Source organism: Hippopotamus amphibius, chromosome 3, assembly GCF_030028045.1.
Source record: "Hippopotamus amphibius kiboko isolate mHipAmp2 chromosome 3, mHipAmp2.hap2, whole genome shotgun sequence".
In the NCBI taxonomy this organism is placed as follows: Eukaryota; Metazoa; Chordata; class Mammalia; order Artiodactyla; family Hippopotamidae; genus Hippopotamus; species Hippopotamus amphibius.
Genome location: NC_080188.1, coordinates 146,223,416 through 146,249,289, shown reverse-complemented (window position 1 = coordinate 146,249,289; position 25,874 = coordinate 146,223,416). Strand labels below are relative to the sequence as shown.

Below are 25,874 nucleotides of genomic sequence, written 5' to 3'. Positions count from 1 at the left end.
CAGGCAAAAGTCACTGCACTGTTTAGAAATGATTTCTTAGATGGCAAAACTCTTGAAAAAGCAAGGATTTTTCTTGATTACCACAAAAGCAGGACAGACGGAGGGCCTTCTGGGTTTACATAGATGTTAGCTTCATAATTACATTAAATTATACTTTTATGTCTTGTGAACTTTTCTTCCTATTTTTTAATGAAATAAAATAAAAAGTTTTTAAAATGGAATGTAATTTTTGTCTTTTTGATGGTTTATTTGTGTAAGAAGATACTCTTTAAGTTTTTAAAAAAACTGTTTTCTCCTGATTTTTGGAAATCTTTGCAAATAGGTCAAATTGGCTAGGTAAAGATTGATTTGTGAGATTCACAAATCAAACTCTTAAGACTTTTAGCCCTGTTTTAGTTTTAACAAAACAGAAGAAATTAATCTGTACCAAAATGGAAATTAGGTTGGTGTCTCTCTACCTTTCAGTTTCATCAAAGCTATTACATGAAAACCTGAATCTTCTGATGGTTTTATTATTTCTTTTTTTCTGCTTAAAGCAATCAGTGATAATTAGTTGAGTGGAAATGATGAACTGAAACTCACTGGCTTATTAAAAAGTATAAATAATGCTAGGAGGAAAGAAGAAAGGGCATATGTTGTAAATACGTAATATGTAAATAGGGTGTAAATAGTGAATATGATCAAACTAAGGAGTGTTACTGCTGCCTAGCCAGTCATAAAAATTCATCTCAAGATTATTAAATAAGGGATTATGTCTTGCTCAAATAGAGGTGAAATGTTCTTTGTATCAATTATAAATTACTTGGTTTTACATCTTAGTAATTACCTCTTAAGACATGTTTCTTTTTTTAATGTTTTAATTTTGTTGGAGCATAGTTGATTTACAGTGTTATGTCAATTTAAGACACATTGTTTTAACTCTTAAATTATTTTGTTAGGGGTTGTGCATTCATGATGGTACCTGGAAGTCAGCAGTTTATGGTTTTGGAGATCACAGTAATTTGAAAAAACTGCGAAATGAGTCAAATCTGAAGCCTGTCCCAATTGTTGGTCCAAAATTGAAGAGAAGGTATATTATCTCAAAATCTGCTCTTCAGTTTATCTAACCATATTGTTGTTTATCTGACTGTTAATAACATATGCTACTAAGAAAAGCCTGGACTTTTATAGTGAGTTCAGGATTGTTTTCAAAGATAAACAAAATATAATTAATATGTTACCCTAAGCATAAGTACTTTATATATAATAATACTTAAGGATTCTGGGAAAAATTAGTTTTGTGACCCTTCACTATCAATATTAAAATTAAACATCAATTAAATTTTACGTAGTAAAAATGTGATGATATTATGTATATTAATCAATCTATTAATAGTATTTATATGTGAGAATGCTAAGCTCAGAGTTTGGTGGTTGAAATGAGTGTTCTTTTTATCATTATCTAGGGAAATTGATGGGGTATAAAACATGGTTAAAGTAGATGTGTTAAGTGCCTATGGTGTGAAGAAATACTACATTGTTCCAACTTGTCACTTGTTTGGGTGTAGGTATAGAGAACAAGGGACAAATATTGAAGTAAATTTTAATTAAGAGCAGATCTGCCATCTTTATTGTTATTATTAATTGCCTCAAGAAGAGTTAGGTTTTTATTCAGAAATTTACCAGGTAAAGTTGTGGTCACTGTAAATGGAGAAGATGCAACATGGGTCTGTCTTGCAGGTGGCCAGTTTCTTACTGCAGAGAACTCAACAGTTATTCCATTCCTTTCTTGGGAGCAGATGTGTCTGTTGTGAAGCGGACTCAGCGTTACTTGCATGAAAATTTAGAGCAGTCACCTGTAAGTGTATATGATTTATTTTTTAATAAAGAGTAGTCTATGTTTTTTTTCAGTTCCCCTATCAGTTTAATGTAAGATTTTTATCTTTATAAAGCAAAAAAAGAGCTAAATAGTGCATGTTTCAGTTTCTGGAAGCATAAAGAATTAGTAGTTAGGGCATTTTGCATTTTATGGGGGTGGTAACAGCCTTCTCCCATAATTCAGATCTGACTTTCTGAATACCTTTTTAATGTAACACAACAGCAGCAAGTTCAATACAGGAAATCCTGGTGTTATAAACATCCAACAGTCCTGTTGAGAGTTTCAGCTGCTAGAATACTCTCTGTTGCTTATGGAGATGTCTAGATTCTTCTCTCTCCTTGCTGCCTCTGGAGAACCATCCTACTCCATTTGGTGAGGGAAGTAATTATTCCCACTGCTGAGACTTGAAGAGGAAACTATCTCAAGTTAAAAAAAAAAAAGAGAGAGAGAGAGTATTTTCTTATAGAAGAGGTTGTAAGTGGAGTCTACATTCTACAATACATAATTGTTGAACTCAGGTATGTTATTATGGACTTTCTATGTACAGATTATGTGGACTTTTGTTTTCAAGTAGGGGAGCTAGTTTCATTTGCAGCAATTTCTCTTTAAAAATTTCCTCCCAATGTCTGGTTTCTGAACAAGGTTTTAGAACATAATACATTCATAAAGTGGAAACTACTTTTGCTTGATATTTATGACTATAGAGTAAGTTATTAGTATCTACCATTCTTGTATCACTTGGTCTAAGAAAGTAGGGAGTAGCATCCTGACTTTATATTCTTCATCTAGGTTCAATATGCTGCTTATGTAACTGTAGGAGGCATCACCTCTATTATTAAGCTGATGTTTGCTGGACTTTTCTTCTTATTCTTTGTGAGGTTTGGCATTGGAAGGCAACTTCTTATAAAAGTAAGTAATGTTTTTATGAAATGAGACCTTTAGAAGTATTTTCCATGAATTTTTTAAAATATCACTAAAGGTTTTTTTTTTTCCCTTTAGTTCCCATGGCTCTTCTCCTTTGGCTATTTCTCAAAACAAGGTCCAACACAAAAACAGGTAACCCTTTCCTCTGTATCCAGGTCTCTAAAATAATATTTTTCTTTATTTTGTTTTTACTTTTCCTCAGTGCTGTGAAAATAATAGCTAAGACCTCATGAAGCACTTACTGTGTTTCAGAGACTCTTTTATGTTCTTTACATAAATTAGATTACTCAGTCTTTTCTCCTTGAAGTAGGTGTTATCTCCATTTTACAAATGAGGAAAATGAGTCACAGAGAGGCTAAGAAATCTGCCAAAGTCCTATAGTGAATAAATGGCCAAGTTAGGATGACAACCCAGCTGTCTGGCTCCAGAAATCGTGTACTCTTTACTTCATTGAGATTTCAAATATTTTACTCTTCCATTCTTCTCCATCATTATCTCCTCCTTTTTTACCTCCTCTCTTCCCCTCTCCCAAGCTTCTCTTCCCTTTACTCTTTCACACACCCTGGATCCCCATGGTAGATAAATTGAATTACTGTCTGTCTGGTATCCGCAATATGACTGCTTCAGACACTTCAGATTTAACGTGTAAAATCTGAACTTTCCACCAAACCCTCTTCTTCCTTCTTTATTTCTGACCATAGTTGGTGGCACTATCATCTTTTCAGTCATGAACTTAGGCTTAGATTTTTCTCCAAATCCATCAGAACTACCTTAGTTCAGGCTTTTATCCCTCTCCTCTCTCTCTCTCTGTCTCTCTTTCGCTTCTAATTGTGGTAAAGTATACATGACATAACATTTTCCATCTTAACCATTTTTAAGTGTTCAGTGCTATCCAATACATTCATATTATTATACAACCATCACCACCATCCATTTCCAGAATTCTTTTCATCTTGCAAAACTGAAACTCTATACCCATTAAAAAAATAACTGACAAACACCATTCTACTTTGTATTTATGAGTTTGACCACAATAGGAAGCTCATAAGTGGAATCATGCAGAATTTGTCCTTCTGTTATCAGCTTATCTTACATAGCATAATGACCTCAAAGTTCATCCATGTTGTAGCATGTGTCAGAATTTCCTTTCTTTTGAGGCCAAATAATATTCCATTGTGTATAGGGTTGTCTCTCAGTATCTTCAGGGTATTCGTTCCAGGATGCCTCACAGATACCAAAATCCATGATGCTCAAGTCCCTTATATAAAATAGCATAGTATTTGCATATAATCTATACATATTGTCCTATATACTTTAAATCATCTCTATATTACTTTATAATACCTATCTAAATACTATGTAAATAATTGTAAATGCTGTGTAAATAGTTGGTGGCATGAGGCAAATTTAAGTTTTGCTCTTTGGAAATTTCTGAAAGTTTTTTCCAAATAATTTTGATTTGCAATTGAATGAGTCTGTGGATGCAGATATCATGGATACAGAGGGCTGATTGTATGTACCATATTTTGCTTATCCATTCATCTGTCCATAGACACTTGGGTTACTTCCATCTTTTGTCTATTTTGAATAATACCTTTATGAAATTGGGTGTGTAGATATCTCTTTGAGACCCTTCTTTCAATTCTTTTGGGTATATTCCCAGAAATGCAATAGCTGGATCCTGTGGTAAATCTATTTTAAAATTTTTGAAGAGCCAACAAACTATTTTCCACTGTAGCTGCACCATTTTACATTCCCACCTACTGTGCACAAAGGTTCTAGTTTTTCCACATCCTTACCAACACTTGTTTACTTTTTTTTTTATAGTAGCCTTCCTAATAGGTGTGAGGTGATATCTCATTATGGTTTTGATCTTTTTTCTTCAAAATTAATTTATTAATATGAAATGCATTACAAATTACAAACAATATTTTGTGTCAGAATTTTATAAATACATAATAAAAATTACACTTTATCATGCAGTATGTTTATTGATTATAAGATTTGAGGGGGTCACTTTTCTCCATATTTATTTGCATCAAAAATAATACTTTTAGAAAGCTTATTTGCTATCAATGCAATTACTTACTTGCGATAGTGCTAAGTTGCCATTAATTTTTTTTAAGAACTTTTATTGAGATACAGTTAACAGACAATAAACTGAATATATTTAGAGTGTACAGTTTGGTATTTTTTTTTCTCATTAGTAATGTATATATGGCAATCCCAATCTCCCAATTCATCCCACCCCTCTTCTCCAACCCCTCTCCCCCGCTTTCCCCACTTGGTGTCCATATGTTTCTTATCTACATCTGTGTCTCTATTTCTGCCTTGCAAACAGGTTGGTCTGTACCATTTTTCTATATTCTGCATATATGCTCTAGTATACAATATTTGTTTTTCTTTCTGACTTACTTCACTCTGTATGACAGTCTCTAGGTTCATCCATGTCTCTACAAATGTCCCAATTTCATTCCTTTTTATGGCTGAGTAATATTCCATTGTATATATGTACCACATCTTCTTTATCCATTCATCTGTTGATGGACATTTAGGTTGCTTCCATGACCTGGCTATTGTAAATAGTGCTACAGTGAACATTGGGGTGCATGTGTTTTTTGAATTATGGTTTTCTCTGGGTATACGCCCAGTAGTGGGATTGCTGGGTCACATGGTAATTCTATTTTTAGTTTTTCAAGGAACCTCCATACTGTTCTCCATAGTGGCTGTATCAGTTTACATTCCCACCAACAGTACAAGAGGGTTCCCTTTTCTCCACACCCTCTCCAGCATTTACTGTTTGTAGATTTTCTGATGATGCCCATTCTAACTGGTGTGAAGTGATATCTCATTGTAGTTTTAATTTGCATTTCTCTAATAATTAGTGATGCTGATCATCTTTTCATGTGCCTTTTGGCCATCTGTATGTCTTCTTTGGAGAAATGCCTATGTAGGTCTTCTGCCCATTTTTTTATTGGGTTGCTTGTTTTCTGATATTGAGCTGCATGAACTGTTTATATATTTTGGAGATTAATCCTTTGTCTGTTGATTCGTTTGCAAATGTTTTCTCCCATTCTGAGGGTTGTCTTTTCATCTTGCTTATACTTTCCTTTGCTGTGCAAAAGCTTTTAAGTTTTGTTAGGTCCCACTTATTTGTTTTTGTTTTTCTTTCCATTACTCTAGGAAGTAGGTCACAGAAAATCTTGCTGTGATTTATGTCAAAGAGTGTTCTTCCTATGTTTTCCTCTAAGAGTTTTATAGTGTCTATCCTTACATTTAGGTCTTTAATCCATTTTGAGTTTATTTTTTTGTATGGTGTTAGGAAGTCTTCTAATTTCATTCTTTTACATGTAGGTGTCCAGTTTTCCCAGCACTGTTGTTCAAGAGGCTGTCTTTTCTCCATTGTATATCCTTGCCTCCTTTGTCATAGATTAGTTGACCAAAGTTTATCTCTGTGCTTTCTATCCTGTTCCATTGACCTATATTTCTGTTTTTGTGCCAGTACCATATTGACTTGATTACTGTGGCTTTGTAGTATAGCTGAAGTCAGGGAGTCTGATTCCTCTAGCTCCATTTTTTTCCCTCAGGATTGCTTTGGCTATTTGGGGTCTTTTGTGTTTTCTTACAAATTTTAGGATTTTTTGTTCTAGTTCTGTGAAAAATGCCATTGGTAATTTGATAGGGATTGCATTGAATCTGTAGATTGCTTTGGGTAGTGTAGTCATTTTCACAGTGTTGATTCTTCCAATCCAAGAACATGGTAAAGCTCTCCATCTGTTTGTGTTGTCTTTGATTTCTTTCGTTAGTGTCTTATAGTTTTCTGAGTACAGGTCCTTTACCACCTTAGGCAGGTTTATTCCTAGGTATTTTATTTTTTTTGTTGCAGTGGTAAATGGGAGTGTTTTCCTTAATTTCTCTTTCTGATTTTTCACTATTAGTGTATAGGAATGCAAGAGATTTCTGTGTGTTAATTTTGTATCCTGCTACTTTACTAAATTCATCAATTAGCACTAGTAGTTTTCTGGTAGCATCTTTAGAGTTTTCTATGTATAATATCATGTCATCTGCAAAGAATGACAATTTTACTTCTTCTTTTCCAATTTGGATTCCTTTTATTTCTTTTTCCTCTCTGATTGCTGTGGCAAGGACTTCCAAAACTATCTTGAATAGTAGTGGTGAGAGTGGACATCCTTGTCTTGTTCTGGATCTTAGAGGGAATGCTTTCAGATTTTCACCATTGAGAATGAAGCTTGCTGTGGGTTTGTCATATATGGCCTTTATTATGTTGAGGTAGGTTCCCTCTGTGCCCAACTTCTGGAGAGTTTTTAATCATAAATGAGTGTTGAATTTTGTCAAAAGCTTTTTATGCATCTATTAAGATGATCATATGGTTTTTATCCTTCAGTTTGTTAATATGGTGTATCACATCGATTGATTTGTGTATATTGAAGAATCCTTGCATTCGAGGGATAAACCCCACTTGATCATGGTGTATGATCCTTTTAATGTGTTGTTGGATTCTGTTGGCTAGTATTTTGTTAAGGAGTTTTGCATCTAAGTTCATCAGTGATATTGGTCTGGAATTTTCTTTTTTCTGTAGTATCTTTATCTGGTTTTGGTATCAGGGTGATGTTGGACTTGTAGAATGAGTTTGAGAGTGTCCCTTCCTCTAATTGTTTGGAAGAGTTTGAGAAGGATGGGTATTAGCACTTCTCTAAATGTTTGATATAATTCACCCATGAAGCCATCTGGTCCTGGAGTTTTGCTTGTTGGAAGGTTTTTAATCACAGTTTCAATTTCATTACTTGTGATCGGTCTGTTCATATTTTCTATTTCTTCCTGATTCAGTCTTGGAAGGTTATACCTTTCTAAGAATCTGTCCATTTCTTCCAGGTTGTCCATTTTATTGGCATACAGTTGCTTGTAGTAGTCTCTTATGATGCTTTTTATTTCTGTGGTGTCTGTTGTAACTTCTCCTGTTTCATTTCTAATTTTATTGATTTGAGTCCTTTCCCTCTTTTTCTTGATGAGTCTTGCTAAAAGTTTATCAATTTTATCTTCTCAAAGAACCAGCTTTTAGTTTTATTGATTTTTGCGCTTGTTTTCTTTGTTTCTATTTATTTCTGCTCTGATCTTTATGATTTCCTTGCTTCTGCTAACTTTGGGTTTTGTTTGCTCTTCTTTCTCCAGTTTCTTTAGGTGTAAGTTTAGATTATTTGGGATTTTTCTTGTTTCTTGAGGTAGGATTGTATCGCTATAAACTTCCCTTTTAGAACTGCTTTTTCTGCATCCCATAGGTTTTGGATTGTTGTGTTTTCATTGTCATTTGTCTCTAGGTATTCTTTTACTTCCTCTTTGATTTCTTCAGTGATCTCTTGGTTATTTAGTAGCATATTGTTTAGCCTCCATGTGTTTGTGTTTTTTACAGTTATTTTCCTGTAATTGATTTCTAATTTCATAGCACTGTGGTCGGAAAAGATGCTTGATATGATTTCAATTTTCTTAAATTTACCAAGGCTTGATTTGTGACCCAAAATGTGATCTATCCTGGAGTATGTTCCATGTGCACTTGAGAAGAGTGTAATCTGCTGTTTTTGGATGGAATGTCCTATAAATATCAATGAAGTCCGTCTGATGTAGTGTGTTATTTAAAGCTTGTATTTCCTTACCTACTTTCTGTTTGAATGATCTGTCCATTGGTGTAACTGGGGTGTTAAAGTCCCCCACTTAAAAAAAAAAGTCCCCCACTATTATTGTGTTACTGTTGATTGCTTCTTTTATAGTTGTTAGCATTTGCCTTACATATTGAGGTGTTCCTATATTGGGTGCATGTATATTTATAGTTGTTATATCCTCTTCTTGGCTTGATCCCTTTATCATTAGGTGGTGTCCCTTCTTGTCTCTTGCAACATTTTTTATTTTAAAGTCTACTTTATCTGATATAAGTATTGCTATTCCAGCTTTTCTTTGATTTCCATTTGCATGGAATATCTTTTTGCATCCCCTCACTTTCTGTCTGTATGTGTCCCTAGGTCTGAAGTGGGTCTCTTGTAGATAGCGTATATATGGGTCTTGTTTTTGTATCCATTCAGCCGGTCTGTGTCTTTTGGTTGGAGCATTTAGTCCATTTACATTCAAGGTAATTATCTATATGTATGTTCCTGTTACCATTTTCTTAATTGCTTTGGGTTTGTTTTTGTAGGTGTTTTCCTTCTCTTGTGTTTCCCGCTTAGAGAAGTTCCTTTATCATTTGTTGTAGGGCTGGTTTGGTGGTGCTGAATTCTCTTAGCTTTTGCTTGTCTGTGAATCTTTTGATTTCTCTATCAAATCTGAATGAGATCCTTGCTGGGTAGAGTATTCTTGGCTGTAGGTTCTTCCCATTCATCACTTGAAATATATCATGCCACTCCCTTCTGGCTTGCAGAGTTTCTGCTGAGAAATCAGCTGTTAATCTTATGGGAGTTCCCTTGTATGTTGTCATTTTTCCCTTGTTGCTTTTAATAATTTTTCTTTGTCTTTAATTTTTGTCACTTTAACTACTATGTGTCTTAGCATGTTTCTCCTTGGGTTTATCCTGCCTGGGACTCTCTGCTTTTCCTGGACTTGGGTGGCTATTTCCTTTCCCATGTTAGGGAAGTTTTCGACTATAATCTCTTCCAGTATTTTCTCGGGTCCTTTCTCTCTCTCTTCTCCTTCTGGGACCCCTATAATGTGAATGTTGGTGCATTTAACGTTGTCCCAAAGGTCTCTTAGGCTGTCTTAATTCCTTTTCACTCTTTTCTGTTTATTCTTTTCCGCATCAGTGATTTTCACCATTCTGTCTTCCAGGTCACTTATTCATTCTTCTGCATCAGTTATTCTGCTATTGGTTGCTTCTAGTGTATTTTTCATTTCAGTTATTGTATTGCTTATCTCTGTGTGTTTGTTCTTTAACTCTTCTAGGTCTTTGTTAAACTTTTCTTGCATCTTTTTGATCTTTGCATCCAGTTTTTTTTTCAAAGTCCTGGATCATCTTCACTATCATTATTCTGAACTCGTTATCTGGAAGGTTGCCTATCTCCACTTCATTTCATTGTTTTTCTGGGGTTTTATCTTGTTCCTTCATCTGGTGCAAAGTCCTCTGCCTTTTCGTATTCTCTATCTTTCTGTGGCTGTAGTTTTCAATTCCACAGATGAAATACTGCTGATACTGCTTGATACTGCTGTCTGCCTTTTTGTGGAGGAGGCTATCTAAGAGGCTGTGCATGCTTCCTGTTGGGAGGGACTGGTGGTAGGTAGGGCTAGGTGTTGCTTTGGTGGGCGGAGCTCAGTAAAACTTTAATCTGCTTGTCTGCCAATGGGTGGGGCTGTATTCCCACCCTGTTGGTTGTTTGGTCTGAAGTGACCCAGCACTGGTGCTTACAGGCTCTTTGGCAGGGCTAATGGAGAACTCTAGGAGGGATCACACCAGTGAGCACTTCCCAGAACCCCTGCTGCCAGTGTCCCCATCCCCACAGTGAGCCACAGCCGCCCCTACCTCTACAGGTGACCCTCCAAGACCAGCAGGTAGGTCTGGTTCAGTCTTCTGTGAGGTCACTGCTCCTTCTCCCTGGGTCCTGGTGAGCACAACTACTTTTTGTGTGCCCTCTGAGAATGGAGTCTGTTTCCCCAGTCCTGTGGAAGTCCTGAAGTCAAATCCCATTGGCCTTCAAAGTCTGATTCTCTGGGGGTTTCTCCTCCCGTTGTTGGACCCCCAGGTTGGGAAGCCTGATGTGGGGCTCAGAACCCTGATTCCAGTGGGTGGACTTCTGTGGTGTAACTGTTCTCCAGTTTATGAGTCGCCCACCCAGCAGTTATGGGATTTGATTTTATCGCATTTACGCCCCTCCTACCATCTCACTGTGGCTTCTCCTTTGTCTGTGGATGTGGGGTATCTTTTTTGGTGAGTTCCAGTGTCTTCTTGTTGATGATTGTTCAGCAGTTAGTTGTGATTCCTGTGCTCTTGCAAGAGGAAGTGAGCACACGTCCTTCTACTCCACCATCTTGAACCGTCTCTAGCATATTTCAAAATGTATACATGGATCAGTACACACTGCATTTTCTTTATCCATCAGTGGACATTTAGGTTGTTTCCATGTCTCGGCTATTGTAAATAATGCTGCATTGAACATGCAGGTGCATATATTTTTTTCAAAGTAGTGTTTTTTGTTTTCTTCAAATAAATATCTAGAAGTGGACTTGCTGGGTCATACACTAGTTCTGTTTTTAATTTTTTGAGGAACCTCCATACTGTCTTCCAGAGTGATTGTATCAATTTATATACCCACCAGCAATTCACAAGAGTTCCTTTTTCTCCATGTCATCAACAGCACATATTTGGGGGTTTTTTTGTTTGTTTTTTTGTTTTTGTTTTGATAATAGCTATTCTGACAGGTGTGATGTGATATCTCATTTTAGTTTTTATTTGCATTTCCCTGTTGATTAGTGATATTGAGCATATTTTCATGTGTTTGTTGGCCATCTGTATGTATTTTTTGGAAAAATGTCTATTCTGGTCCACTGCCCATTTTTAATTAGGTTGTTTGGGGTTTTGTTGATGTTGGGTTGTATGCATTCTTTGTATATTTAATCATTAACCCCTTCTTAGAGACATTGTTTGCAAATATCTTCTTCCATTCACTAGGCAGTCTTTTTGTTTTGTTGATAGTTTCCTTTACTATGCAAAATTCAGTTTAATGTAGTCCCACTTGTTTATTTTTGCTTTTGTTTCCCTTGACTGAGGATACATATCCAATAAAATATTGCTAAGACCAATATCAAACCTATGTTTTCTTCTAGGGAGTTTTGTGGTTTCAAGTCTTACATTTAATTTTTTAATTTACTTTATCTTTCTATATGGTGTGAAACAGTAGTCCAGTTTGATTTCTTGCAGGTAGCTGTCCAGTTTTCCCAACACAGTTTATTAAAGGGGCTGTCTTTCCTATTGTATATTCTTGCCTCCTTTGTTGTAGATTAATTGAACATGTAAGTGTGGGATTATCTCTAAGCTCTCTGTTCTGTTCCAATAATCTATGTGTCTTTTTGTGCCAGTACCATACTACTTTTTTTTTTTTCAGCCATGTCTTGTGGCATGCAGGATCTTACTGACCAGGGATTGAATCTGTGCCCCTGCAGTGGAAGCATGGGGTCCTAACCACTGGACCACCAGGGAATTCCCAGTATCATACTGTTTTGATTACTGTACCTTTGTAGTGTAGTTTGAAATTAGGGAGGATGATCCTTCTAGCTTTATTGTTCTTTCTCAGGATTCTTTTGACTGTTTGAGGTCTTTTGACTTCAAATTTAAGAATTATTTGGTCTCATTCTGTGAAAAATGCCTTTGGTACTTTGATAGATATTGTATTGACTCTGTAGATCTCCTTGGGTTGTATTGTCATTTTAACAATATTAATTCTTACAATCCAAGAGCATGGTAAATCTTTCTATGTGTCATTTTTCAATTTCTTTCATCAGCATCTTATAATTTTTCAAGTACAAATATTTTACCTTGTTGGTTAGATTTATTCCTAGATATTATTCCTTTTGATATGATTGTAAATGAGATTTTCTTAATCTCTCTTTCTGATTGTTGGTAGTGTATAGAAATACAACAGATTTCTGTATATTAACTTTGTGTTGTATCCTGCAACTTTACTGAATTCATTTATTAGTTTTAATAGTTTTTTGGTGGCATCCTTAGGATCTTCTGTATGTAGTATTGTGACCTATGCAAACAATTTTACTTCTTTCTTTCCAATTTAGATTCCTTGTATTTCTTTTTCTTGCCTGATTGTTGTGGCTAGGACTTCCAATACTATGTTGAATAAAAGTGGCAAGAGTAGGCATTCTTCTCTTGTTCCTGATCTTAGAGGAAATTGAGCTTTTCACCATTGAGGATGATGTTAACCATCGGTTTGTCATATATGGCCTTTATTATGCTGAAGTATGTTCCCTGTGTACCCAGTTTGTTGAGAGTGTCATAAATGGATGTTGAGTTTTGTCAAAAGCTCTTTCTGCATCCATTGAGCTAATTATACAGTATGATTTTTAAACTTCAGTTTGTTAGTGTGGTGTATCACAATGATTGATTTGCAATTATTGAATTATCCTTACATCCCTGGACAAATCCCAAATGATCATGGTATATGATTCTTTTAATGTATTGTTGAATTCAGTTTGCTAACATTTTGTTGAGGATTTTTACATCTGTGTTTATAAATGGTATTAATCTGTAATTTTCTTTTTTTTATGCTATCTTTTTCTGATTTTGGTATCAGGGTGATGCAAGTTCATAGAATGACTTTGGAAGCATTTCTTCCTCTGCAACTTTTTGGGGTAGTTTGAGAAGGCTAGGCATTAACTCTTTAAATGTTTGGTAGAATTCACCTGTGAAGCCTTCTGGTACTGGACTTTTGTTTATTGGGAGTTGAGGGTTTTTTAAATTACTGATTCATTTTCATTTCTGGTAACCAGTGTGTTTATATTTTCTATTTTTTCTTGATTCCATCTTGGGAGATTGTACATTTCTAGGAATTCATCCATTTCTTCTGTATTGTCCATTTTATTCACTTACAGTTGTTTGTAGTAATCTTTCATGATCCCTTATATTTCTGTGATGTCAATTGTAACATTCTTTTTCAGTTCTGATTTTATTTGAGCTTTCTTTCTTTCTTGATAAGTCAGGCTAAAAGTTTATCAATGTTGTTTATCTATCCAAAGAACCAGCTGCTAGTTTCATTGATCTTTTCTGTTGTTGTTGTAGTCTCTATTTTGTTTATTTCTGCTGTGATGTTTATGATTTCTTTCCTTCTACTGAGTTTTGTTTGTTCTTATTTTTCTAGTTCCTTTAGGTGTAAAGTTATGTTGTTTATTTAAATTTTTTGTTTGATTCCTGAAGTTGGCTTGTATCACTGTAAGCTTCCCCTTTAGAACTGCTTTTCCTGTGTCCTGTAGATTTTGAATTGTTGTGTTTCCATTTTCATGTGTCTCCAGGTATTTTTTTGATATCATCTTTCTTGATTGACCCATTTGTTGTTTAGTAGCATGTTGTTTATCCGCCACATGTTTGATTTTTGCACTTTTTCCCTTATAGTTGCTTTCTGGTTTCATAGTGTTGTGGTTGGAAGAGATGCTTGATGATTTCAATTTTCTTAAATTTACCAAGGCTTGTTTTGTGGCCTAGTATGTGATCTATACTGGAGAATGTCCATATGCACTTGAAAAGAATGTGTATTCTGCTGCTTTTGGATGGATTGCTTTGTGTATATCTATTCAGCTCATTTAGTGTAATATGTCATTTAAGGCTAGCATTTCCTTATTGGTTTTCTTTTTTTCTTTTTTCATTTTTCCTGCTTTGGGTCTTCATTGCTGTGTGCAGGCTTCTTTAGTTGTGGCGAGCAGGGGCTACTCTTCATTGCAGTGCGTGGGCTTCTCATTGCAGTGGCTTCTCTTGTTGCAGAGCACAGGCTCTAGGCATGTGGGCCTCAGTAATTGCAACACATGGGCTCAGTAGTTGCAGCATGAGGGCCCTAGAATGTGTGGGCTCAGTAGTTGTGGCATGTGGGCTCTAGAGTGCAGGCTCAGTAGATGTAGTGCACAGGCTTAGTTGCTAGTCTGTGGTATGTGGGATCTTCCCAGACCAGAAATCGAACCCGTATCCCCTGCGTTGGCAGGCAGATTCTCAACCATGGTGCCACCAGGGAAGTCCCCCGTGTTGATTTTCCGTTTGTGTGATCTGTTCATTGATGTAAGTGAGGTGTTATAGTCCCCTACTATCATTGTGTTACTGTCAGTTTCTCCTTGTATGTTTGTTAAGATTTGCTTTATGTATTTAGGTACTCCTATGTTGGGTTGTTGTTATATCTTCCTATTGGATTGGTCTCTTTCTAATTAGTAATATTGATCTTTATCTCTCGTTATAGTCTTGGTTTTAGTCTATTTTCTCTGATATAAGTGTTGCTGCTCTGTCTTTCTTTTCATTTCCTTTCACATGGAGTACAGTTTTCCATTCCCTCACTTTCAGTCTGTGTGTGTCTTTATATCTGAAGTGAGTCTCTAGTAGGCAGCATATATATGGGTCTTGTTTATGTATCCATTCAGTCACTCTGCAGCTTTTAACTAGAGAATTTAGTCCATTTACATTTAAAGTAATTATTGATAGGTATGTACTCCCTACCATTTTGTTAATTGTGTTCTGGTTGATTTTGTAGTTTTTTGTTTGTTTCGTCTTTTTCTCTCTTCCAGTGTGATTTGATGACGATCTTTAGTGTTATGTTTGGATCTCTTTCTCTTTTTTGTGTATGTGTGTATTATAGATTTTTGGTTTGGGGTTACCATGAGGTTTATATATAGCAACCTGTATATATTTGTGATTATTATAAGTTACTGATCTCTTTAAGTTTGAATACATTCTGACAACCCTGCATTTTTACTCCTCCCTAGCCTACGTTAATGTTTTTGAAATCATATTGTAGATCTTTTTATTTTGTGTATCCCTTAATTACTTTGGAAATAGGTGATTTTACTCCTTTTGTCCTTTAACTTTTCTACTAGCTTTTACAAGTAGTTCATCTACTACCTTTAGTATATATTTGCGTTTACCAATGAGACTTTTCCTTTCATAATTTTTATATTTCTAGTTGTAGTCTTTTCTTTTCCACTTAGAAATGTCCGTTTAATATTTCTTCTAAAGTCTGTTTAGTGGTGATGAACTCTTAGCTTTTGCTTGTCTGTAAAACTCCTCTTCAAATCTGAATGATAAGCTTGCTGTGTAGAATATTCTTGGTTGTAGGTTTTTTCCTTTCATTACTTTAAAATATGTCATGCCACTCCCTTCTTTTTGGCAAAGTTTCTACTGAAAAGTCAGCTGATAGCCTTATGGGAGTTCCCTTATATGTAACTAGTTGCTTTTCTTTTTCTGCTTTTGAGTCTCTCTTCATCTTTCATTTTTACCATTTTAATCACAGTATGTCTTGGTGTATGTCTTTGAGTTCATCTTGTTTGGAACTCTCTGTGTTTTCTGGGCATGGATGTCTCTTTCTTTTCCTAGGTTAGGGAGGTTTCCAGCTATTTTTCCTTCAAATAAGTTCTTCCCCTTTCTCTTTCTTCTCCTTCTGTTACCCCTGTAATGCTCATATTAGTACATTAGTACCTAGAGGTCTCTTTAATTGTCCTCATTTTTAAACATTGTCTTTTCTGTTCAGCTTGGATGATTCCCACTACCCTCTCTTTCAGTTTACTGATCCGTTCTATATCTTTAATCTACTGTTGATTTCTTCTCATGTATTTTTTTTATTTCAGTTATTATATTCTTCAGTTCTGTTTGGTTCTTCTTTATATTTTCTAACTCTTTGTTAGACTTTTACTGTGTTCATCTATTCTTCTCCCAAGCATCTTTGAGTACCTTTCTGATCATTATCTTGAACTCTTTAGCAGGTAGATTGCTTATCTCCACTTATCTTAGTTCTTCTGGTATTTTGTCTTGTTCTTTTTTGGAACACATTCCTCTGTTGCCTCCTTTTGCCTAAGTCTCTGTTTTTATTTCTATGTATGATATTAGGTAAGTTAGTTATATTTTGCAATCCTGGAGAATGGCCTCCAGTAGGAGACTTTCAGTGGGGCCTAGCAGCACACTCCCCCCTGGTCACTGAAGCTATATGCTCTAGGGGTGCCCTTTATGTAGGCTGCATGGGCCCATCTGTAGTGGTGGGGCTGACTACTTTGGGCACACTAGTAGGCAGAGCTGGCCCCCAGTTGCCTGCCAGGCCCTGCCTCATGCCAAGGCTACTGCCCCTCTGGTAGGCATGGCCTTATCCTGGAGAGGCTGGCTGCAGGTCCCTGGGGGTCCTGAACTGGTGCCAGCCTGCTAGTGGGTGGGGTCAAGTCATGGCACGCTCTGCCAAGGATCCAGGGGGTGCAGGCTGGTGCCACCCCTCTGGGGTGAGCAGTGCCAGTTCCCAACATAGCTGGCTGCAGGACCAAGGGAGTCTCAGGGCTGGTACTGGTCTGCTACTGGGCAGAGAAGCATCTGGTGCTAATGAGATAGAGGGAAGACCCCAAAATGGTGCTTGCCAGCACCAGTGTTCTCATGGCAGAGCAAGTGCCCCCAAATGGCTCCTATCAGTGTCTCTGTCCCCAGAGGGAGTCCCAGTTCCCTTCTGCCTCTCCGGAAGGCTCTGCAAGATCAGCAAGTGAGTTGACCTGGGCTCCTTTCATATTACTACCTCTGCACTGGATTTCAGAGCATGTGAGATTTTGTGTGAGTCATTTAAGAGTGTAGTCTGTTTCCTATGGCCCTCCAGCTCTCTGTATGCAAGCCCTACTAGCCTTCAAAGCCAGATGTTCTGGGGGCTTGTCTTCCTGGTACAGGACCCCCAGGCTGGGGAGCCCAGTGTGAAGCTCAGACCCCTCATTTCCTGGGGAGAATGCCTGTAATTGTGATTATCCTCCCATTTGTGGGTTTCCTACCTGGGAATTTGGATCGTAACTGTACTGCATCTCTGCTTCTCCTAGCCATCTTGTTGTGGTTTCTTCTTTATATCTTTAATTGTTGAAAATCTTTTCTACTAGTCTTCAGATTGTTCTCATTGATAGTTGCTCTGTACATAGTTGTAATTTTGGTATGCCCAGAGTCTTCCTAAACTCCACCATCTTGGTCATTCCTCTATTTCTAGTGTTTTTGATGATAGCCATTCTGACAGGTGTGAGGTGATATCCCATTGTGGTTTGACTTATGATTAATGACATAGAGCATCTTTTCATGCACCTGTCGGCCATCTATATATCTTCTTTGGAAAAAATGTCTTCAGGTCTTCTGCCCATTTTTCAGTTCCAGTGTTTGGTTTTTGCTAGTGAGTTCTTTATATTTTGGGGGTAATAGCCACTTATCAGATATGTAATATTTTCTCCCATTTAGTAGATTGCCTTTTCATTTTGTTCATGGTTGCTTTTGCTGCACAGAAGCATTTTACTTCAATGTACTCTTCTTTATTTTTGCTTTTGTTTCTGTTTCTGGTGTCAGGTTCAGAAAAATCATCTTTAAGACCTATGTCAAAGACCTTACTACCTATGTTTTCTCCTAAGGAGTTTATGGTTTGGGTCTTACATTCAAGTCTCTAATCCATTTTAAGTTAATTTTTGTGTATGGTGTAAGAAGCAGTCCAGTTTCATTCTTTTACATGTGGCTCCAATTTTTTTCATCACTATTTATTGAAGAGACTGTCCTTTCCCCATTGGATATTCTTGGCTCCATTGTCATAAGTTAATTGACCGTATATGTGTGGATTTATGTCTGGGCTCTCTGTGCTGTTCTGTTGATCTGTGTGTTTGTTTTTATGCCAATACCATACTGTTTTAACTACTATAGCATTGTAATATTGTTTGAAATGATGGAGCATGGTACCTCCAGCTTTGTTCTTCTTTCAAAGATTTCTTTGGCTATTTGGAGTCTTTTCTGGTTTTATATAAATTTTAGGATTTATTGTCTAGTTCTGTGAAATATGCTGTTGGTATTTTGATAAGTATTGCATTGAATCAGTAGATTGTGTTGGGTAGCATGCACATTTTAATGATATTCTTCCAATCCGTGAGCATGGACTGTCTTTCCATTTACTTGTGTCTTCTTCAATTTCTTTTGTTAATGTCTTGTAGTTTGTAGCATCTAGGTCTTTCACCTCCTTGGTTATAGTTATTCCTAGATGTTTTATTCTTTTTGATGTAAATGGGATTGCTTTCTTAATATTTCTTTCTGGTAGTTCATTAGTGTATAGAAATGAAACAAATTTTTCTGTGTTGATTTTGTATCCCATGACTTTACTGAATTCATTTTAGTTCCAGTTTTTTGATGGAGTCTTTTGGGTTTTCTATACATAACATCATGTCATCTGCAAATAGTGACGATTTTACTTCTTCCTTTCCAATTTGGATATCTTTTGTTTCATTTTTTTGCCTAACTGTTCTGGATTGAAATTCCAATACTATGTTGAATACTATTCACAAGAGTGGGCACTCTTGTTTTGCTCCTGATCATAGCAGAAAAGCTTTAAGCTTTTCACCATTGAGTATGATGTTAGCTATGGGTTTGTCATATATGGTCTTTATTATGTTGAAGTATGTCCCCCTCTATATACCCACTTTGGTGCAATTTTTTATCATAAATGGCTGTTGAATTTTGTCAAGTGTTTTTTCTGCATTTGAGATGATCATATGATTTTTATCCTTTATTTTGTTTATATAGTGTATCACATTGACTAATTTGTGGATGTTGAACCATCCTTGCATCCCTAAACTAAATTCCACTTGATCCTTTTAGTTCAGCTTGCTAATATTTTGTTGCGGATTTCTGCACTTATGTTTATCAGGGATATTGGCTGTGATTTTCTTTTCTTGTGGCATCCTTGTCTGGTTTTGCCTTTAAATATTGGTTTCTCCTTTCTGGCACCCACCTTACTTTTCTAGGTAATAAACTTCTCTGTTAGAATGTGTGTGTGTGTATGTGTGTGTGCGTGTGCACACGCACATGCATGTGTGAGCGCACGCACATGCATGTGTGAGCGAATACACACAATTCAAAACCCCGGACTCCTCAATAAATTTAATAATGCTCTCCTCTAAACTAGTCCTGTACTTCTAATTCATGTTTCACATTGTTATTAGATCTCTTATATGTATATGTATATGTGTGTGTATGTGTGTATACATATATATATATACATATACATATATATAGATCTCCCCCCACACACACCCTAAACTGTAAGCTCCAGAAATGCCTTTTTATTTTATTTTTATTTTTATTTTATTTTATTAATACTTTATTTATGTCTCAGGGCCTAGCATAGTGTCTGACCCTTGGTTAATACTTAATAAAAATTTCTTCACCATGGCTTTTTTATTTTATTTCTAAATTTAGTGATTGTGACAGATGCTTGGATAAATCTTCTGTAATTTAATTTTTGAATCAAATTTTTACACTGCTAATTGGAGCAATTATATCTATACCCTAGGCCCATATTGCCATTACTTGTTGACTATTTTTGTCTTGTCACCTCAAACATATTTAAAGCCAGAGTACCATATTCTATCCTAAAATAAAAACTACCTCCAACTTTTCCTCTGAAACTGCCTATTGGTGCTAAGACTCATCTTTATATCAGCTTTATTGCTCACCACCTCCCTCCCCCCAACATCACTCCAGTCAGCAAAACTTGTAGTTCTTCAAAGAATTATTTTTTCTCCATGCTTAAACAAAGGATGACAAGATATTCTGACAGATAGAATATTGATTTTTTTATCTATTGAAAATATCTTATATGAAGTATAATAGTAGGTTTTATTGTGTTCAAGGAGAAAATGATTTAAGGAGAATATTTATTTAATAAACCCTTTGCTTTCTTTTCCTCAGATTGATGCCTCATCATTTACGTTGACATTTTTCGGTCAAGGATACAGCCAAGGCTTTGTTCCTGATAAGAATAAACCAAATATAAGAATTTGTACTCAGGTGAAAGGACCAGGTATTTCACATGTGACTTGAGAATGCTTGGGAGTTTTACATTGTCTTAAGCTATAAAGTGGTGTGCTATTACAGTCATTTCTTTTTAAAGTTTACTTTTTAGAATTAAATTTACACAAATTATTTAAGTAATAATGATAAATAATTCTGTCAAAAGAAGGATTGGAATTATTGGTATCATTCAATTTTATTGTTGTATCCCTCTCTCTGGTTTTTTTTTCTTTCAGTATGATTCAATAATTCTGAATCGAATTTTTAATATTAAGAAAAGGGGCTGATTGATATTTATCTGTTCTATTCTCATATTCAAGGGTAACTTTAAAGCAGTGTAGTTATAGCATAATCAAAGCTGTGATCCAAGCTTTCTTTGGGGTCTGTGATCACCCTGACATTGTTTGTGAAGTATGGGCACATGTGCATTTTTCTGGGGAAGGTAAAAGTTTTGATAGGCTGTTAAAAAGAACTGTCACTCCAAAACATTCAATAACTTACACTGTAAATTTTAGAGAACTATACCGAGACAGTCCCACTTGTGAATTACAGTATAATTATAGGTTTAGTTACCATCATTCCTAGTAGATCACAGGGAGTCTATTGTGCAGTTTTAATCAAGTGCAATAGCAAAGATATCTTTGTATCTTGCCTTTTTTTCAAATTTCCACCTGGGTTTTTAAGATAAGCTATGTTCTTATTTAACATGAATATAAACACTAATGTTCTCTTTGTTTATAGATTTCTTTTAAGGTTACATATTAAAGTTAGACTCCTTTGAGAGTCACTCAGTTGTTCTTCTTTAAGAAACTGAGTCTTTTTTAAAAAGTGAAATTTGGTGTATTTGTTTGATAGAGAGGAGTTTAGTGTATGAATAGAGAAACAAGAAACCCGGGCTCATTGGTAAGAGTGGAGACTTGTGCTAGCTGCTGGCATGTGATCCTGGTTCAACCACTACCTAACTCTGTGAATTTGGATGAGTTGCTTAACCTGTCTATGCCTCAGTTTCCTCATCTGTAAAATGGGTATAAAATAGTACTAACCTACTATAATTGTTAGGAGAATTAAATGAGTTTAATAGATTTAAAGCACTTAATACAGTGCCTAACAATAAGTACTATATAAATGTTAATTGTTATTTTTGTTATTATATGAACAGTGTTTATTGAGGAAATTCTGTACATCTATACTTAGATATAAAATCTACCATTTGATCTTTGGGTGTTATTGAATGCATATTTTATGAATACTTTCTTTTTCTTTGATCAACTGTTTTCTGCAGAAGCTGGTTATGTGGCTACCCCCATAGCCATGGTCCAGGCAGCCATGACGCTTCTAAATGATGCCTCTGATCTTCCTAAGGCGTAAGTCTGGTTTTCTTCAAATTTGAAGATATCTTTTTCATTTATGTTATATTTTAGCTTATCTTGGTTGAGTTTTCAAGCATTGGGTTTTTACATAAGCATTTACAGTACCTTTGATCCAAAGACAGAGGTAAACTTAATATTCTGAGAAGGACAGTTCCTTATTGGCCTCTAGGAACAGTGCAGAAGTAAATGAGAGGAGACAGAAAAGTTTGAGAGCCATATAAGTTGGCTTCAGTTCCTCCTAAAAATAACTCAGCTACTCAGAAGAAGGCCCTGTAGTTAAATGTTATTGGCAGGAGCCCCTAATCCATGCTGAATGATACCCAGCTGGCAATGGGAGCCTTGACCCCAAGCATGAATTGATTCATGGCATCCTGGCTAGATAATTATCAGGTATACTATCTTACTGGAGCATTTAGCTGTTACCCTAAAAGTAGGCCAACTTTACAAATGAGCATAGGCCTGCAGGCTTAGAAACAAATAAATTTAGGTATGACCTGAAACAATAGTAAGTGATAAACATAAAAATTATATAAAGTGAAACCTAATTAAATTTTCTTCAAATGTTTATATACCCTTTGAAAATATTTAGCATTTTCTAAATGTTAGCCATTACATTTAAAGAAACTTGTTTTTCATCCAATTTGTCTTGTTTATGCTTTATTAATAATTGATTACCTAAATTTATTTTGCCCGTGCGCATATTTAATCCTCCTGAGTCTGAGGGCTGACTTTATAAACAGCAGCTGTTACTTGGGTTGATAACCCCAGTGTACCCCTTTCCAACACACACATCACTATCACGGAAACAGTCTCATTAGTCACTGAACCAATCTAGATGGCTTTGCTGGGTACTAGTTTACTCTTGAGTAACAGCTACTTGCTCATTTGGCTGATGTTAGGAATGGAACCAAAACCCGTCCATGATGGAATCAAGAATCAGGTTTTCATAAGCTCTGCATTGATTTGATTCCTCCAGCAAATTACGCTAGCAGAGGAAAGGGCTGGAGCTGGGCTTTGTGCACTGTTTCATCTTGTTATTGTCTTACAGGGGCGGGGTCTTCACTCCTGGAGCAGCTTTCTCCAGAACAAAGTTGATTGACAGACTCAACCAACGTGGCATTGAATTTAGTGTCATTAGCAGCTCTGAAGTCTAAACATTTGAATAATTAACTGGTCATAAAATGCATGAATTAACAGCTTTTTATTTGATATTTGAAATTCTTCTATAAGCCTGTCTGACTATATGTGGAAAAGATTGTCAAATCGAAAATATGTATACATTAAAAGCAGGACATCGTACTAGCTTACCCTAAATTTCAAATTTTAGCTGATTTTTGTGATTTTATTGCTTGTGAGAAAAAACTAATACCTGACTGACTTTTCCATTGGAGAATTCATGGTCAGTTTTTATAAGTGAGCTGAAAGAACAGAGGGTGGAATGGGTGGCTCTATCTGTGTTGCTGACACGCCCAGGCTGGTGGTCATGTAAGACAGTAACTGCTGTTTTCCTTGCCATGACATTGAATGGGATCTTACTTTCCCATGAGTATCTCTGCATAGTGTAGGCCTTTGCCAAATGAAACTGCAGTTTTTGCTGTTTTATCTTACTTATTCACCCATCTACACTGACTGATTTTGGACTCTTACCTAAGTTTAACAATAAAGGATTGTCAATTGAACAGTGGTTTTGTGTTTCGATGTGCCTGTGTATTTGAGTAGTAGTAGAAATGTGCTAAATGTGCTTCCTAAGTGGTCTGTGTACTGCTAATAATTGGGCTTATCATTCATTTTCCCTGGTTCTGTACCTGTGTATGATAGTTTTAAGGATATAGCTGAGAAGTTTGTATTGATTTTCACTGCCTAAGCAAAATTTTTCTCTAATCTACTTTTTATATTTTAACCAGGTTTTCCGCTGAAACCCAAAAATAAGGCAAAGGACTTTTCCTTTTGTAATAAGCATATAATAAACACATATAAGTGTTCTGTTACATTCATTATAAAGAGGAGAGCCATTGCCTTTATGGAATTTCTACTCTACAGTGAGAGATGTGACGTTGGTAGGAATCTTATACATGTTGGGAGGCCCTCTGTACTGCCTGTACAGAAGAAAGAGGGTCTGTTTAACTTGAAGAGGGAGATCCTTGGTGGTAGTACTGTTCATCCTAACTTTGCTTCGTCTGCCCAGGGTTGGTCAGAATCTGGTCTTAGCTGTGCACTAATTGGTGGGACCTCAGAAGAGCTTTTATCATCTCTAAAATTAGGAAGATGGACAAGAGCACCAGATCTCATGACTAAGATGCATATCAGAACCACAAACAATATAGGTTCCCCAGCGGACCCCAGCAGTTTGCATTCAGGAGACGTGGAGGTTGGGCCCTAGGAATCTGTGGTTTGGATCTGCATTTGGGAGCTACTGGGTGAGACTCCATGTGCATCTTTCCACTTTTGCAACGTGTGCTGTGTTGTGCTCTGGTGTTAATACTGATACATGACCACCTGTGTGACCCTGTCCTCCAGCTTGAGATACAAGTGTGTCTCATCCTGATTTTCTTTTTAACCCTCCAAGGCTCCACCTGCTAATTTGCACAAAGTGTATTTACTTGCCTCAGCAATACACTTTCTGCAAATTGTCCAAGAACTTTGTCTCAGTCCAAGAGATTGAAGTCGTTCCTGCTTCTTGTGGCCTCACTGCTATCCTGCCTCATCGACAAAGGCTTTCTTGGGTTCCGTGATGTTTTGCTGACCCTTGTTGCTGCCACCACCAATATGGAGCTCCACACTTGGGCTCCAAGGTTACAGGTTATTTTTTAGTTCGCCTGCATACACTCAGTCAAGACCTGAGCTATAGGCAAAACCCAAGCCCTTCCCGTAAGCCCCTGGGCCCTGGTAGTAAGCTGAAGTCACCAGCCCATGTTCCTCTGCCTTCCCATGGAGACTCCTTTTGGAGCACTTGATAGCCTCTCGTGCCAGTAAATTTTCAGTGTCATCGCATTTGATTTCCCTAACTTTATATTTTAGGGAGCAAGTATTGGGGTTGTCACCTCTATTTCCTCCTTCCTGGTTTCTTATGCAAACCAGTCAAACTGCTCCTTGGGACAGTTCTGCATTTTAAGGCCCAGGCCTTTGGTTAGGAATGCAGTTCCAGAGTGAGCCCAGTGCTTGCAGTGGCCTGGACAAACCTCTTTTATTTAACCTTTAAAGCCTCAAAATGGGGAATGTAATAGGGCCAAATTCATAGAAATATGGTGAAAATTAAATGAACTAACAAATATTTAGCACTTATATTAGTGCCTGGCACACAGTAAGCACTGGATAAGTCTCTGTTATTGCTGCTATTGTTGTTATTAGTCTCTCTAAAGCCACAAAAGTTTTCTTTACAAACCTTTTCCCAGAGCACTCAGTGCCTGTGGGTCCTTAACTAAGACTCATCAGTCAGTCCTTTGTGGAATCCAGATCACTTCGAGACTAATTCCCAGGAGATCTTATTGTAAATCTTAATCTGCCACCCCAGGCCCTTACACTGAACCGGTCCCACAGTCCAGGCGCTAACGATGCTAAATGAATTGAACCTATTTCAAATAAACATATGAAGACAGAAAATAAGTGAAGGAAGAATGTCAGATTTGTTTAGAACAAGGATACAAAATGGGGGGCATGAAATACCCATTCTCTAGGTCTGACAGCAAGAAATTTATCAAAAGCTTTTATCTGAAGTTTCAAACTGTTGGTCTTGAAAATATTAACAGTAAATGCTTAGCAATTGCTTCTGTGCGCCAGGCACATTTTAAGAGCTTTATATTCTTTTATATTCGTTACAATCTGCAGTAATTAATGTTACCATTCCCCTCTAACAGACAAGAAAAGAGAGAGGGGAAGTCCTTTGCCCCAAACCACACAATTGATTAGTGATGGATTCAATCCCAGGCAGTCAATCGCAGAGCTCAGAGTGCTAACAATTCACCTGTCACATTTCCCACCTCACCTTCATCTAGGATATAGATTCACCTTTACATGATTTTTCAATCAAATTGAAGAAGAGGAGTTTTGCTTAAAAGTGGTATAATAGGTTGAGTGAGTGGGAAATGGGTGGACTAAGTTGAGTCCACAATTCAGCTCTGGTAGCCAAGTTAATTAAGCTCATTAGCTGCACAAATAAACTTCACAATTCAAAGTGCAAATGTTTTCAGTTGGTGTATCCTCA

General features: G+C 36.5%; 1 protein-coding gene across 1 annotated transcript in view; it reads left to right on the top strand.

Moving 5' to 3' along the window:
- SCCPDH (saccharopine dehydrogenase (putative)) overlaps positions 1 to 23,357 on the top strand; it is a 47,232-nt gene extending 23,875 nt beyond the window's left edge. The window contains exons 6-12 of the mRNA XM_057728979.1: positions 939 to 1,069; positions 1,720 to 1,837; positions 2,648 to 2,767; positions 2,858 to 2,914; positions 20,202 to 20,313; positions 21,586 to 21,667; positions 22,722 to 23,357. Of these exons, the coding sequence (XP_057584962.1) occupies positions 939 to 1,069; positions 1,720 to 1,837; positions 2,648 to 2,767; positions 2,858 to 2,914; positions 20,202 to 20,313; positions 21,586 to 21,667; positions 22,722 to 22,827 (726 nt within the window). The 3' untranslated portion in view covers positions 22,828 to 23,357. The remainder of the gene's footprint in view (positions 1 to 938; positions 1,070 to 1,719; positions 1,838 to 2,647; positions 2,768 to 2,857; positions 2,915 to 20,201; positions 20,314 to 21,585; positions 21,668 to 22,721) is intronic.
- The last annotated feature ends 2,517 nt before the right edge of the window (positions 23,358 to 25,874 follow it).